A 16,839-nucleotide genomic window follows, 5' to 3' on the forward strand; every position below is an offset into this window, starting at 1 on the left:
ATAATGTATATGTGTATTTATGATCTTGTATATGTGAATGTTTCTGTATTTTCTAGGTCGATGAGGATGAGCCCCTCTTCCTTAGTCTGATCAATGATTTATTCCCTGGTATCGAGCTAGATGGGAGCACATATATTGAACTCCAAGCTGCTGTTGCTCATCAAGTTGAGCTAGCTGGGATTGTCAACCACCCCCCCTGGAACCTGAAGCTGGTTCAGGTACCTCAAAATTTCTTCATCTTCATGCTGTGTTTTTTGTCGTATGCCATGTTAGTGTTTGGAAAATACCCTAATGATATGTAACTGTCATTATCAGCTTTATGAGGCTTCACGAGTACGCCATGGCTTGATGACTTTGGGCCCAAGTGGAGCTGGGAAGACCACGGTCATCAACATTCTTATGCGAGCTTTGACTGAATGTGGAACCCCGCACAGGGAGATGCGCATGAACCCCAAAGCAATCACTGCACCACAGATGTTCGGTCGTCTTGATGCAGCCACCAATGATTGGACGGATGGGATCTTTTCCACTCTGTGGAGGAGGACACTTAAGTCCAAGAAAGGTTTGTAACACAAAGTTCTGTGCACATTCAAACTAATATTTCTCAATTTATATCACAAATTTCCTCAAAAAAACCTCTCATATATATATATATATATATATATATATATATATATATATATATATATATATATATATATATATGTATGTATGTATGTATGTATATACATATATATACATATATATATATATATATATATATATATATATATATATATATATATATATATATATATATATATATATATATAATTATAATTACAATATTATTTGAACAATAGATTGGTGTCACAATATATTTGTGTTGATGATCAGTATTGATGATATTTTAAAAATGAAATATTCATATTGGCTCCTTTTAAACAAATTGTATGCTCTTAAATAATTTCCATTTCTTTCTGTTCTCATTTTGTCTCCCTCCCCCAACACATACCTTTTCACTATCCATTAAGTGTAATTGCACCTTTTTATGCTTTTGTACAGCTGGGGTTACAGACTCTGTCTCCTCCTCATTACACTTGTATTTTAAATGTAATTCTTTTGCCAAAAAGGAGAAAAAACACATAATCATCAAATTTAAAGATGAATTTGACTGATAGCATTGTTATCCTTTCTTCAGATTTTTATAGACATTGTGATAATGTTATAACCATGAATTCTTTTGGCCATGATAATGGTATAGTGAAATTCTGATATTGTGATAGCCCTAATTGACACCTAAAATATTGAGGGATATCACCTTTAAAAACAGGGTGCTGTCCTTGAAACAGAGCAACAGAATTAGTAACTAAAATGTGCAAGAGAGGTTGAGAATTTCGGATTAAATTGCAATGGTTTTGAAATTTGTACTCCTAAGGGGAGTTCATATGGATTGTGCTGGATGGCCCTGTGGATGCCATATGGATTGAGAACCTCAACTCTGTGCTGGATGATAACAAAACACTAACCCTGGCTAACGGAGACCGCATCACGATGTCTCCGTCCTGCAAGCTGGTGTTTGAGGTGCACAACATGGATAATGCTTCCCCTGCTACTGTGTCCCGGGTGGGCATGGTCTTCATGAGCTCCTCAGCTCTCAGCTGGCAACCCATACTCCAGGTACAGTTATTTTGTTTAATTATCAAAGGAGAGAAGATATAATGATACTTTGCAATGAAGTGCTTAGGTGTAACAAGGTTTATATGTTGTAGGGATGGGCTCACAAGCACCATGCACAAGAAGCAGATAGTATTATGAGTTTATATGACAAAATATTTGAAGATGCTTACTTATATATGAGGCAAAACCTTAAACCCAAAATGGAGCTTTTGGAGTGCAACTACATAATGCAGGTATGTATCCAGATTCAGGAGTAAGATGACATCTCTAAAGTTGTTTTATGAAACACTGACTTATCTTAGTATGTTCTACCCTTAGTCTGTGAATCTGCTGGAGGGCCTCATTCCAACAAAGGAGACAGGGGGCTGGGCCAATAGCAAACACCTTGAACGCCTCTTTGTTTTCTGCCTAATGTGGAGTCTGGGAGCCCTTCTGGAGTTAGAGGATAGAGACAAACTGGAGGCTTACATCCAAAGTCATGACAGCAGCATTGATGGGCCTCAAACACAGCCAGGAGACACTATGTTTGAGTACATGGTCAACCCAAATGGTATTGTCATTTTATACATGAAACACCACCTCTTTGTTGTTTTTAATTTGTTTTTTCAGTGAGTGTTTGAAGGACTTATATTGTGGTCATACGACTATATGTATAGCGCCTTCTGTTTCAGGTGAATGGTGTCATTGGAATAACCATGTGGGGGAGTATGTCTATCCAACTGACCATGTGCCAGACTACGCCTCCATTCTTGTGCCAAATGTGGATAACACAAGAACCTCTTTCCTGCTGGAGACTATTGCCAAACAACGCAAGGTAATCTTGTCTAATTTTTTAAATAATATAAGTATCTTTCATCATTAAAATGTAATTAGTTTTTTGCTTCAAGGTATGTCTGTGAAAGTTGAATCTTGTGTTTGTATAGGCTGTATTGCTTATTGGTGAACAAGGGACGGCTAAGACAGTGATGATAAAAAGCCACACAAAAAAATATGATCCTGAGACAGACTTGTCCAAGTCCCTGAATTTCTCATCTGCGACAGAACCAATGATGTTTCAGGTAGAATATTCATCATGATCAGTGTGTATTCATGGCTTTGTGCAGTTCTGACACTGTTTTTTCAAAAGCATTTTTTTCTCTTTTTAGCGAACAGTGGAAAGTTACATCGAAAAAAGAATTGGCAGCACCTATGGACCTCCAGGGGGACGCAGGATGACAGTCTTTATTGATGATATCAACATGCCAGTTGTCAATGAATGGGGAGATCAGGTGTTTATACAGCAGTTTTTTGTATATGTACACATAGCATATTTCCAATTTAATGTTTTTTCTGTCTAACTACTGTACATGACTTTTCCACCAGATCACCAATGAGATAGTACGCCAGATGATGGAAATGAGCGGCATGTACAATCTGGACAAGCCAGGAGACTTCACCACTGTTGTGGACGTACAGATACTTGCAGCCATGATTCACCCTGGTGGTGGGAGAAACGACATCCCACAAAGATTGAAGAGACAGTTCACTGTCTTCAACTGTACTCTGCCATCAAACACCTCTATTGATAAGATCTTTGGTAGCTGTCTCTAAAATGATTCATTTTGCAAATTACTATAAGTATGAAATATTGCTAACGTTTTTTTTCATTGTACAGGTGTAATTGGCACTGGATATTTCCATGCATGCAGGAAATTCAATCCTGAGATTTCAGATATGGTGAAGTGTCTTGTGTCTGCTGGGAGGATTTTATGGCAGTGGACAAAGGTAATCAAGACAGATTATGTGAAATTGATTAGAGAGATATATTTATTAATAATAGGCATGACCTGATTTGATCATTTCACATTAAAGGTAAAAATGCTTCCTACACCATCCAAGTTCCACTACATCTTCAACTTGAGAGACTTGTCCAGGATATGGCAAGGAATGTTAAACATTAAGGCTGAGGAGTGTAATGATATCCCCACTCTGCTGGCTCTTTTCAAAAGTGAATGTACAAGAGTGGTTGCAGACAGGTACAATGCTTACATACAGTAAATCCCTTTTAAGTGCAACAAAAAATTCAAAAAGAGTAAATTGAAACTTTGTTTTGCTATAGGTTTGTTTGCTCTGAGGACAGAGAATGGTTTGAGAAGGCTCTGTGTCGTGTGATTCAAGAGCATGTTGATCCCAACCTTGTCCCAGAACTTCATCCTGAGCCATATTTTGTGGACTTCCTGCGAGATGCTCCTGAGCCCACTGGAGAAGAAGATGATGATGCCTGTTTTGATGCCCCTAAAATTTATGAACTGGTATGAAGTTGGTATTTGACAATTATGTATATTTGTACTTTAGATGTAGAACACTGCCACCATCATTTGAACAAACATGTTCTTCCAGGTGCCAAATTTGGAGTTCTTATCAGAAAAGCTAATGATGTATCAGGTGCAGCACAATGAGTTTGTAAGAGGCTCCAGCCTAGATCTGGTTTTCTTCATGGATGCCATGACTCATCTTGTCAAGGTCAGACTGAAAGGCCGATCTGACTAACACATATCCTATAAAGTAAGCTATAGATCATTCTCATTTATTTGATATTTGCCTTCTTGTAGATCTCACGAATCATTCGAACTGACAATGGTAATGCCCTGCTTGTCGGAGTCGGAGGATCAGGGAAACAGAGCCTGACTCGGCTGGCATCATACATAGCTGGATACAACATCTTCCAGATCACACTGACAAGGTAAAAGGAAAAAAAATAAAACAAAACTGCTGTCAGCATTAGTGTGTGTGGTCATGCATTAATTAGATATGTTGGAATATAAAGTGAAAACTGTATGAAGGCTACCAGTGAGGTTCTCTAATACTATATTTAAATAATGATTAATGATTAGTTAATTGTAATATTATTTGTAACATAAAATATTCTTACTCTGATAAATGATATAGTTAATCTAGAACAGTCGATCTAGACACTTCAGTTATTCTCATATTTTAATTACACTACAAAACATGTTCATGCTGTATCACCCTCCCATCAACTCTGATGTTTACAAATGAATTTATATACTGTAAAATGTTAGTTTCAGGTAACTTGTTATTAACATAACACTGAATTGCTTTGTTGCATTTGTAATTTTGATTTCTTTGATAGAATGTTGAGGAATTGGAGTTAAAATTCTATAGTGAAAAACATGGGCATATTCATTTCTGCTTGGTAGCAATGAACAAATATTTATCATTAAAGAACCATAGTGTTTAACAGTAGTAAACATGTAACAAATGTAGTATGTGATTGTTATGACGTGTTAATTTGGACCAAACCACTTTTTTAAATTACTCTTTTGTTCATGGGAAGGACATTCTGATTCAAAACAGAACAATTTTAAAGAGGCTTGTTTGTTAAAAAGCAATGGAATATGTATCTCATGAACCCATATCCTGTTGGCATTCTAGATCCAGTTGTCCAAAATTGTGCATTTGTATCAATCATTGTTTTAATGCATTCATACACAAAGAACATTATTTGTTTTCTCCCTAGAACCTACAACATAAATTACTTATATTACTTATGCTATTTGTTTTGTCTTTAGAACCTACAACATAAGTAATTTCATGGATGACCTGAAACTGTTATATAAAACAGCTGGGGCTGAGGGGAAAGGCATCACCTTCATCTTTACAGATAATGAAATAAAAGATGAAGCCTTCCTGGAGTATCTCAACAACGTTCTTTCTTCTGGAGAGGTGAGATCTTCACTGCAACAGTAAAAAGTTGCATGTCTGAGGCTCAAATTCATGGTCACCCAAACAAGCTGACTCTACATTTAGACAATGTAGTTGCAAACAGTTATATTTATTCTCCTGTGAAACAAATATTCCTATATCACAAAAACAAAGAGGTCTTAAAAAGACTCTTAGATATTACTGGTCCTAATTACATCACTCTAAATTTACTGTGTGCAGGTTTCCAACCTTTTTGCAAAAGATGAAATTCAAGAGATCACCCAGAACCTGATCTCTGTGATGAAAAAGGAGTTTCCTCGTATTCCACCAACTTTTGACAATCTTTATGACTACTTCATATCCCGGTCCAGAAAGAATCTTCATGTAGTTCTTTGCTTTTCACCGGTAGGTTAAAACTTTGTATATTTCTTACCCCAAAGCAATAACCCAATGTTACTCAGATACTTTGTTTACTTTATACTTAGACACTTCTCTGGCCACTTGATTAGCAACATCTTGCTAGTACTGGGTAGGACCCCCCTTTTGTCTTCAGAACTGCCTTAATTGTTGTTGAGGTGTGGTGTTAAACGATGCTCAGTTGCCATTAAGGGGCCCAAAGTGTGCTGAGAAAATATTCCTCACACCATTACACCACAACCACCAGTCTGAACCACTGATACAAGGCAGGATGGATCCATGCCTTCATCTTGTTTACACCAAATTCAGACCCTACCATCTGAATGTTGTAGCAGCATGCAAATTGTAGCCTCAGTTTCCTGTTCTTACCTGACAGTCACCTGATGTGATCTTCTGCTGCTGTAGCCCATCTGCTTCAAGGTTTAACTTGCGTTCAGAAATGGTTTTCTGCATACTTTGGCTGTCTTGACCATGTCTACATGTCTAAATGCATTGAGTTGTTGCCATGTGATTGGCTGATTAGATATTTGCATTAGCAAGCAGTTGAACAGGCTAATAAAGTGGCCAGTGAGTGTATGTCTCTGCATCTTTATTTATCAGTTCCATTGCCTTCTGTATTTTCATTCTTTAACGGCCTGCAATTGTTGTGTTTCACACAGTTTTATAGAGTTCCATTCCACATGCACCCATGCATAAAAGGGTATTCCCATTTGAATTACACTGTGTCTGCTGTCCTTGACAGGTGGGGCAGAAGTTTCGATCCAGATCCCTGAAGTTTCCAGGGTTAATTTCTGGCTGCACCATGGACTGGTTCTCCCCTTGGCCCAACGAGGCTCTGGTGGCTGTGTCCGACTATTTCTTGACAGATTTTCCAATGGTTTGTTCTGCTGATGTGAAGGCTTCTGTGGTTACCACCATGGGTACATATCATGACAAAGTATCTGAAACCTGTGAAAGCTACTTCGAAAGGTATAACATGCAAATTATATCTAAGTTCATACTGTTACATTGTAATTATTTAGATCCAGACCATACACTACATTTCCTTAGGTTGCATGCTGTTTTGTCTTTCAGGTTCAGAAGAAGAACTCATGTCACTCCTAAATCCTACCTTTCTTTTATAAATAGTTACAAAACACTGTACACTGAAAAGTACAACTATATCAACACACTAGCAGAGCGCATGAATGTTGGTAAGGACGTTCAGCAGTGAGGCTTTGATACACTACAAAAGATGACGTATTGAAAACTTTACAAGGTCTAGTCAGGGAAAGGATTTTAAAAGGGGTTATTGATTTCCAGGGTTGGACAAACTGATGGAGGCCAGTAAGTCTGTGGCTCAACTATCCAAAGACCTTGAAGTTAAGGAAAAAGAACTGGCTATAGCATCTGACAAGGCTGACAAGGTAAATAATAAAACAGGCTCTAGCCACCCGACCATGTACAAGATAAGTGTGTATTGATAATGGATGGGTGGACAGTTGGGTGTAACTTTTCTCAAATCAGAATTTACAAAGTGACCAAAAAACAAGCATAAATGCTTGTGATGAGTATGGCATATTGGTCATGAGCAAAGGCATTAATTGGTCAAAAGAAGTTATGGAAATATTTTTTGTGGTAGTATGAATATCTGCCCTGGGTTTTGTGATAACTGAAAAATGTATGACAGAAATTATAATGTAACACATTTTTGTTGCATTCACATAGGTGGTGGCAAAGGTGACCATCAGTGCTGAAGCTGCTACTATTGTAAAAAATGAGGTCCAGGTCGTGAAGGATAAAGCCCAAAAAATTGTGGATGGAATTGAGAAAGAGAAAGCTATTGCAGAGGAAAAACTGGAGGCTGCCAAACCAGCTTTAGAAGAGGCTGAAGCTGCTCTAAATGTGAGATTTGTGTGACTTTTTTGAACATATTTGTGTATTTACACCATGCAGCATATGGTGCATGACAGGATACACTTAAAAATGTTACAGACCATCAAGCCTGCTGACATAGCTACTGTGAGAAAATTGGCCAAGCCTCCACATCTCATCATGAGGATTATGGACTGCTGCCTGTTGTTATTCCAAAAGAAGTTGGACAGAGTCTCCATCGATCCAGAGCGACATTGTCTTAAGCCCTCATGGGCAGAGGCACTGAAGGTAACCTTTTTTATTAAATTTCAGCTGTTGGTGTTGTGCTCTAAGCACACACAACACAAATAATCAACATTGTGAAGTTACTAATGACTCCCTTTTGTCACATTTCTCTTGCTACTCCTTAGCTTATTAGTGGCGCTGGTTTTTTGACCTCCCTCCAGCAGTTCCCAAAAGACAGAATTAATGAGGAAACAGTTGAACTGCTGCAGGTGTACTTTGACATGGAGGATTACACAATGGAAAATGCCAAGAAAGTGTGTGGTAGTGTTGCTGGTCTGCTTGCATGGACCCAGGCTATGGCCACATTCTTTGGCATCAACAAAGAAGTGCTGCCACTCAAGGTAAAATTTACCTTCATCACGGCAGCTTATCATGGCTTTGTTTGTAGATTTGGCATAGTTGACTACTTTAATACTGGGTTCAAATTGTATTAGGGCTACATGTCCATTTCAGATGAATAGTGCAGAAATGGTAGACTGAATTGCTAGCATATTCATTTTACATTAATGAAAAAAAATACTTACTTATTTTTATGCCATCTGTAATGCCACATTTGGTTTTGTGAACTTCAGTGTCATTTGTCTGTGTCCAGGCTAACCTGGTCATCCAGGAAAGCCGATTTAGAGTTGCTGATAATGAGCGTAGCAAGGCGGAGGCTCAGCTGGCTGAAAAGCAAGCAGAGTTTGACAAGGTTAAGGCCAAATGTGATGCTGCTATGAAAGAGAAGCAGGTGTGGTTCAGCCTTATAAGACATTTTGATATTGCACATGATATTCAGTTAGAATGTGAAATTGTTGATCACCTAAAATGTGATGTTTTTCAGGACTTGTTGGATGGTGCTGAGATGTGTAGGAATAAAATGCAGGCTGCATCTACATTGATTAATGGACTTAGTGGAGAGAAAGTCCGCTGGATAGAGCAAAGCAAAGAATTTAAATCACAGATCAACAGGTAGGTTACAAATGAAACAGATTTTATTATTGAAAAATCACATTCCCATGGGACACATAAAAATTTAGGGGACATTTATTACTATTATAATTGGGACTGTTTTTTCAAAGATATTAGGAATTTATGGATCATGAAAGCCTTTAAATTAGGTAATTTCCTTCCAGACTTGTGGGTGACGTGCTCCAGCTCACTGGCTTCTTGTCTTACTGTGGGCCATTCAACCAGAGTTTCCGTGACATGTTGTTGAAGGACATCTGGGAGGCAGAGCTCAGGAGCCATAAAATCCCTTTTACAGAAAACCTCAATCTCATCTCTGCGCTAGTGGACCCTCCCACTGTAAGAAAAACACAAACTAATTTTAATTTGTCCTCACCATTAGCTGCACAAAATGTGCTTAAACACTTTCAAACACCTCTGTCAAAAGATAAGTGAGTGGAACCTTCAAGGACTCCCAGGAGATGACTTGTCTGTGCAGAATGGCATCATCGTAACAAAAGCAACAAGATATCCCCTCCTCATTGATCCCCAGACTCAGGGAAAGACTTGGATTAAGGAAAAAGAAAAGGCTAATGCACTCCAAGTACATTGTGAAATGCAGTGGAGTCATTTAATTTCAAATAAGTTGTTTGGCTAACACTTGGTATAGAATAACGTGTGATCTCTTTTTCAGGTGACATCACTCAATCATAAGTTCTTTCGTTCTCATTTGGAAGACTGTCTCTCCTTGGGACGCCCAGTGCTTATAGAAGATGTTTGTGAGGAGCTGGATCCTGCCCTTGACAATGTCCTTGAGAAAAACTTTATTAAATCTGGGACCAGTTTCAAGGTAATCAGCTGTAATACCCACTTACCCCAAATTAATAATACAATTGTGTCTACTTTTAAATTCTTGGATTTGACTTGTGCAGGTTAAAGTGGGAGACAAAGAGGTCACTTTGATGGATGGCTTCCAGCTCTATATAACCACCAAACTGCCTAACCCAGCATACACACCAGAAGTCAGTGCCAAGACATCCATCATTGATTTCACTGTAAACATGAAGGGCCTGGAGAACCAGCTACTTGGTCGCGTCATCCTTAGAGAGAAACATGTGAGTGTCTATTTTTCCCATGTTGTACAAAACAGGTTTTCCTCACTACTAATTTCACCACTAATTTTTTCATTAGTGGTAAATAATATAACATTAAACAGAGAAAACAGCTGTATCAATATCAGTCACAGTCAGACACAGCAACAAGTATTTTAGGGGCATCATTAAAGTCTTTTATGTGCTAGGTTAGCTGAATCAGTGTTTTCTTTAACTGTATGTTACTTTATTACTCCAGTATTGGGCAAGTAATATCTATCATGCCTTGGCCTGCACATGAATTTTAGTTCCACTAATAGAGTTATTTCTTAATTTCTTTTAATAGGAGCTAGAGGCAGAGAGATTGAAGCTTATTGAGGATGTAACAGTCAATAAGAGAAAGATGCAGGAGTTGGAAGACAACTTGCTGTACAAACTCAGCAGCACAAAAGGTACGTTAATGCCAGTTTCTTCAAAGCCATATCTGAAATGTATTTATATATTTGTTAAATGTTCTGTGTTTCTTTTTGCATGATTAAAGGTTCCTTGGTTGATGATGACTCCATGATCGGCATTCTGAGTACAACTAAGCAAACTGCCGCTGAAGTCAGTGCAAAGCTCGCTGTTGCAGCAGATGCAGAGCTGAAGATCAATGTAGCTCAAGCAGAGTATCGTCCTGTAGCCTCTCGAGGAAGCATCCTTTACTTCCTCATCACAGAGATGAGCATGGTCAATGTTATGTACCAGACCTCTCTGGGCCAGTTTCTCAAAATCTTTGACCTGTCATTGGCAAGGTACGGTTTCATTAAAACTGGTTTCAGAAGTATGGCCAACAATCTTGGCATTTGATTTGAGGATATAGCATGGGTCTTTAACAGCTCTTTTACAATGGATTTTATATTCCACACTGTTTTAAATGAACCGTGAGTTAAATTAACCCAACCATGGCTTACTCTAACAACCAGCAACTTTGTGTCATAACATTCATCATTTTAATAATGTGCTTTTGCAGGGCTGAGAAGTCCTCTAAAACTCAGAAGCGAATTGCAAACATCATTGACTGTCTGACTTATGAGGTGTTCAGATACACAGTAAGAGGCCTGTATGAAAACCACAAGTTCATCTTTACACTCTTACTGGCCCTCAAGATTGACTTACAGAATCACAAAATAGAGCATAACAAATTTCACATTCTTATTAAAGGTAAGCTAAACATCACTGCCAGTAAAATTTCATGTGCATTTTATGGAATCTTGTAACTAGATGACTTCTCTGAATACACAACTAGGTGGTGCAGCTCTTGACCTTAAGACCTGCCCCCCAAAGCCATTCAGTTGGATCCTGGATATGGTATGGCTAAACTTGGTAGAACTCAGCAAATTGTCACAGTTCGGAAACATCATAGAGCAGGTGAGCTTACGTTCCAGACATCATACATCTGAATCTTCCATTTAAGTCCCCTCACATGTTGTTGCTATCATATTTTGAAGGTGTCTCAAAATGGGAAACTGTGGAAAGCATGGCTCAATCTTGATGCCCCAGAGGAAGGTGTCATCCCAGATGGATACAACTCCCTCAATGTGTTCCATAAACTTTTACTGATAAGGTTGGATCCTGCTGCCAGTCTTGTTGCGCAATATGATATTGAATACAATATTCTGACAAGCTATTATTTTCACAGGTCATGGTGCCCTGACCGCACCTTGTCTCAGGCCAGAAAGTATGTAGGAGAAGCCATGGGCATGAGGTTTGCTGAGCCGGTTCTCTTGAACCTTCACAGCACATGGGAGGAGAGTGACCCTTGTACCCCTCTAATTTGCTTCCTTTCTATGGGCTCAGATCCCACTGAGCAAATTGAAGCACTTGCAAAAAAACTTGAACTTGGTGAGCTTTGCTGCCCACATTTATAAGCTTCTCATCATAACCTTGAAGAAGCGTACATGGGCCACATGTCATGATCTTATTACATGGTTGTGTGTTACAGAATGCAGAGCTATATCCATGGGGCAAGGGCAAGAAGTGCATGCAAGGAAGCTTGTTCAGGCATCAAAGACACAGGTATGTATTCTAAGTTATTGAAGTAGTATGTTATATGGGTAGTTTTTAAAATGATGGCTGAGCAGGTCACCTGATCTGCGTGTACAGGGAGGCTGGGTCCTTCTGCAAAATTGCCATCTGGGCCTGGAGTTTATGGATGAACTGCTAGAAACTATCTCAACTGCAGAGACCATGCACAACACTTTCAGGGTGTGGATCACCACAGAACCACACAATCGATTCTCTATCACACTCCTCCAGGTGACACTTTTCAAAGCTTTTATGTAATGATAAGTTACTTCATTATTCATTATAATTCATTACTTAATGTTTTACTTTATTTTCTGACCTCAACAAATACTGCGGTAAATTTACAGTACATGTACAAGCTTAGAGCAATTGTTCTCACTCCTTAACCTGTAGTCCTCGATCAAGTTTACCAACGATCCACCACAAGGAGTGCGTGCTGGCTTGAAACGAACATTTGCAGGAATTTCACAGAACCAGCTGGAAGTCAGCAACCTTCCCATGTGGAAGCCCATGCTGTACAGCCTGGCCTTTCTCCACACTGCTGTACAGGTACTATTCAGTCAGTGTTTGTAAATGTAAAGTATGCTTAACAGTTTGCAGTAAATCTGTGATTGAACAGCATAATTTATAATTTACTTGTGCTCTTGAGTTTTTTCTTTCCAGTTACTGAAAAATGCTCTTCATGACCATGCAGTCTTTTTTTTAGCATTAATTGATGTTCATTTACTTGATTTGATATGTAATCATTTGTTTTCTTGCTTCCCTTTTTTAAGGAGCGGCGCAAATTTGGACCATTGGGTTGGAACATACCATATGAGTTCAATTCTGCTGATTTCACTGCAAGTCTTGAATTTGTTGAGAAACACTTGGATGATTGCGGCCCCAGGAAGGTGATGATTCAACAACTGTGGTCAAACTTTAAAGATTTTCTTATTATCTTCATTCACTTATCATTTTGTGTTTTTTTTCCCCACAGGATGTCTCCTGGGTTACTGTGCGGTACATGCTAGCTGAGGTGCAGTACGGAGGACGGGTCACAGATGACTATGACAAACGCCTACTCAAGTGTTTTGCACGCGTAATAACCTAATTTGTGTGTTCACTGATATGTTGTATTTCCTTGATCAGTGTTTTTATCTTTTTTTGTGATATATGAGAATGGGTGTTTTTCTTTGCAGGTGTGGTTCAGTAAAAAAATGTTTGACCCAGCATTTTGCTTCTACACGGGCTACAAAATTCCAGTGTGCAAGACAGTAGAGGAGTACATGGAAAACATTCAGAACTTGCCTACTGTGGATTCACCACAAGCATTGGGGCTGCATCCTAATGCTGATATCACGTAAGAAAAAACATTATCCTAAAACTATAAATGATACAGTAGATACCGTGATGTGTAATGTTATAATATTCATGCTTTGGTTCAATGTTGACTAGGTATCAGACAAACACATCTGCTGAAGTACTTGATACGATCACAAATATCCAGCCCAAGGAGAGTGCAGGGGGATCAGGAGTGACTCGGGAGTCCATTGTTTATGATATGGCGGAGGACATGTTGGAGAAACTGCCCCCTAATTATGTGCCACACATGGTCAGTTTATGGAATAATTAAGGTTTTAGTCACCAGTGTTTGCAACAACTAAAAACTAAATTCTTCAACTTTTACTGGTAAAGGTCAAAGCCAGACTGTTGAAGATGGGACCCCTGAACCCAATGAACATCTTCCTGCGTCAGGAGGTGGACCGAATGCAAAGGATCATCAGTGTGGTGCGCACTAGTCTGACTGACCTGAAACTGGCCATTGATGGTACCATCATAATGAGTGAGGTCAGATTAATTCATCATGTTTCTCTCTCTAAAACACTAGCACTTTACTATTTGTTTCTTAAAATAGTAACTTACAAGTTTGTAATTCAATTCTAACATTTTTTTCCACACAATTGATATTGACTGTAGTACCAAAATGTTTCATTTTGAATATAAAGCACAAAAAAAAAAATATTCTTGAAAATGTGATATCTTGCAAACCAAGATTTTCCTGAGGGTTTAAAGTTTTGTCAAACTACTAATCTGTACTTGACTTCTAGAACCTCCGTGATGCCCTGGACAATATTTTTGATGCCCGTGTGCCAAGCCTGTGGAGGAAAATCTCATGGGAGTCATCCACACTGGGCTTTTGGTTCACAGAGCTTCTGGAAAGAAACAAACAGTTCCATAGCTGGGTGTTTGAAGGGCGACCCAAAGCTTTTTGGATGACAGGCTTCTTCAACCCACAAGGTGAGTAACAGTTTGCTGTAGACTTAAAAGTTATTAAACTTGCCTTACACCAATGAATGGATAAACACTAGACTTGTTGTATTAATGCTTAAGTCACTGTAGTGTGTAGTTTGTCTGTGATAAGATGAGCTAAGGTGAAAACCTACAGCTAATGCCACAATCAGCTGGGGTTAAATTTTTATCAGACTTAAGCTAATAATATCTTTACCTGTGGGACATTTGCAGGATTCCTAACAGCTATGAGACAAGAAGTAACAAGGGCAAATAAAGGCTGGGCTCTGGACACAGTCACCTTGCACAACAAAGTACTTAAGCAGGCAAAGGAGGAGATCACAGCCTCGCCTACAGTGAGTCAAAAACATGGAAATACCAGCAATACACAAATAACAATACATCAATCTCAAATTCAGCTTGTTAATGACTGCCCTTCCTCATAGGAGGGGGTTTATGTTTATGGTCTGTACCTGGATGGCGCTGGCTGGGACAGGAAGAATACCCATCTCATTGAGTCCGCACCCAAAGTGCTCTTCACACCCTTGCCTGTTATCCATATGTTTGCCATCAACTCCACTGCCCCCGTGGATCCTAAGCTGTATGTCTGCCCCATCTACAAGAAACCAAGGCGCACAGACCTGAACTACATCACAGCGGTGGTGTTGCCTACCACCCAGTCACCAGACCACTGGATCTTGCGTGGGGTTGCCCTGCTCTGTGACATCAAATAAAAGATTGCTGCATGTCTTTATTAATATGTAATATTTCTTAAAGAGAAATTAAATGATTTGGAATGTCAAACACCTGATCACTTCCTAATCTTCAGAAATGTCTGAATGCTGCTGGTGAATATCAGCATCTCATTATTATTAAATTGAGTTTTCTGACAGGTATGACTGAACAGAGGCCTCTCAGCAGTCATGTAAACAGCACTACAGGTAAAATGTTTGTAATATTAAACATAAATCTACTTCACACATGCATGTAACCCTATGTCAACATGTGGACATTCTCCCTTACGCATGCTGAGGAATTCCCAAATTTAGATGAATTTATTTTCAAAATCCATTTATTTTTACAGTAGCTTATACCTCTGCATTGTGATTCAAACTGTTCCTCAAGAAGTACACTATAAAAGCCTGATGTATAAAAAGTTTTAGCAGGCTCAAACTAAGACTCACAATCAAAACCAGAGTCAAAGAGGGGAATAGGAAGAGAGATTCATGGTCACACTCTGGACAGAGCAGCTACTACATTTACATGGAGAGGGACCCTGGACCAATGTACAGGTTAAGACAACACAATAATCAGACAAAGCATACATCACCCCACAGCAAACAATTAATTCTCCATGCCTGTTCTGTTTTCACAGATAACACTAGTATTTTATAGTCTAGAGGAGAAAATAAATGCCCTATAAACAGATGGTTTGATGTTAAAACTGCTCATAATGTCACTCTTTGAGATGTTTTGAAATATATTAAGTACAGAAATGAGCAGTTACTTTAAATGACATGCTTGTCTAGGGCTGCATTAATGGATTAATGCTTGTCTAATGTTAGTATTTAGCTGCACAGAAAACCAATATTTACCACTTACATCTTTTAAAATGGAAGAGAGGTGACATCTTTGACTTGCACAAACTTGTAGCTGGGGGTTGGGACAGGAGATTTTCAAAACTTGGTGGCAGATAGGTAAAAGAAAATTGTAGATGCCCTTAAAGGTCCAGTGTGTAATATTTACATGGATTTATTAACAGAATATGGCAGAAATTGAATATAATATTCATATGTATATTTTCATTAGTGTACAATCACCTGAAAATAAGAATTGTGTTTAAGCTACCTTAGGATGAGACATTTACATCCACAGAGGGCTGCTTTCCCTTCAGTACCATTCAGCACTCATTACTGTGGTTGCTAAAGGTCAGAGTTGGAGCTAGTTAGGATTAAGGTTAAGATGAGTTACAGGGACTGGATATTACTCAGTGAAATGAATGCAAAATTAAGCCATTAACATGTGTGCCGGTGCATGCCATGCACATGTGCGCAAGGCGAGGGAGGGAGTGCTGTTTGAGTGACATGTCCTTTTTCTCAAAGTGAATGCTGGGGCGAAGACGAGCAACTGGCGCCAGCCATCAAATCCTCCCCACCCTCTGAGTGATCCCCAATTATGTCAAGAGGGGAAAATGGTGTCCCTTTGAAAAGTGTTCTTAATCAAACCCAATTAATTCCGCTCCTTTCCCTTATTATTTCCACCATGGACCACGTCCCGCTAGTCAGCCTGTTAACTAGAGCCTGGGCCCCAGCGAAGGTCACGCTTGGCCAAGCAAAATAACATAATAATGTGTGTAATTAATTACTAGTTCTGAGTGCGTCTCTAGCAAAGTCTGGGTGTTGCTACACTAAGTCTTTCTGACAAAGGTGTGGTGAGAGAGGGTTATCTTTAAAAACAGCATTGTTTTTTCATCTACATCCTCTCCACTGATTTATTATGCCAAGCTGCTGAGGCATGTAAAAGGTATGAATATTGACCAGTGGCTCTCCCTGCAAAACTAAAGGGT

At 39.0% G+C, this 16,839-nt stretch overlaps 1 protein-coding gene across 1 annotated transcript in view; it reads left to right on the forward strand.

The window, feature by feature from the left end:
• LOC146317906 (dynein axonemal heavy chain 8-like) overlaps positions 1–15,027 on the forward strand; it is a 36,068-nt gene extending 21,041 nt beyond the window's left edge. The window contains 45 exon segments of the mRNA XM_084733211.1: positions 57–218; positions 316–562; positions 1,418–1,659; positions 1,752–1,892; positions 1,978–2,209; positions 2,331–2,473; positions 2,583–2,717; positions 2,805–2,927; positions 3,022–3,235; positions 3,314–3,423; positions 3,511–3,674; positions 3,758–3,950; positions 4,039–4,161; positions 4,251–4,381; positions 5,232–5,385; positions 5,605–5,769; positions 6,524–6,750; positions 6,856–6,974; positions 7,084–7,187; positions 7,489–7,665; positions 7,756–7,923; positions 8,046–8,261; positions 8,513–8,650; positions 8,744–8,871; positions 9,036–9,207; positions 9,296–9,451; positions 9,542–9,697; positions 9,780–9,962; positions 10,285–10,390; positions 10,480–10,732; positions 10,951–11,141; positions 11,227–11,348; positions 11,429–11,544; positions 11,620–11,822; positions 11,923–11,996; positions 12,084–12,236; positions 12,399–12,554; positions 12,779–12,895; positions 12,982–13,083; positions 13,184–13,344; positions 13,440–13,596; positions 13,680–13,832; positions 14,093–14,282; positions 14,508–14,629; positions 14,720–15,027. Coding sequence (XP_084589337.1) covers positions 57–218; positions 316–562; positions 1,418–1,659; positions 1,752–1,892; positions 1,978–2,209; positions 2,331–2,473; positions 2,583–2,717; positions 2,805–2,927; positions 3,022–3,235; positions 3,314–3,423; positions 3,511–3,674; positions 3,758–3,950; positions 4,039–4,161; positions 4,251–4,381; positions 5,232–5,385; positions 5,605–5,769; positions 6,524–6,750; positions 6,856–6,974; positions 7,084–7,187; positions 7,489–7,665; positions 7,756–7,923; positions 8,046–8,261; positions 8,513–8,650; positions 8,744–8,871; positions 9,036–9,207; positions 9,296–9,451; positions 9,542–9,697; positions 9,780–9,962; positions 10,285–10,390; positions 10,480–10,732; positions 10,951–11,141; positions 11,227–11,348; positions 11,429–11,544; positions 11,620–11,822; positions 11,923–11,996; positions 12,084–12,236; positions 12,399–12,554; positions 12,779–12,895; positions 12,982–13,083; positions 13,184–13,344; positions 13,440–13,596; positions 13,680–13,832; positions 14,093–14,282; positions 14,508–14,629; positions 14,720–15,007 — 7,287 coding nt within the window. The 3' untranslated portion in view covers positions 15,008–15,027.
• The last annotated feature ends 1,812 nt before the right edge of the window (positions 15,028–16,839 follow it).

Source organism: Lutjanus erythropterus, chromosome 12 (assembly GCF_056507025.1).
Source record: "Lutjanus erythropterus isolate fLutEry1 chromosome 12, fLutEry1.hap2, whole genome shotgun sequence".
NCBI classification, from domain to species: Eukaryota; Metazoa; Chordata; class Actinopteri; order Lutjaniformes; family Lutjanidae; genus Lutjanus; species Lutjanus erythropterus.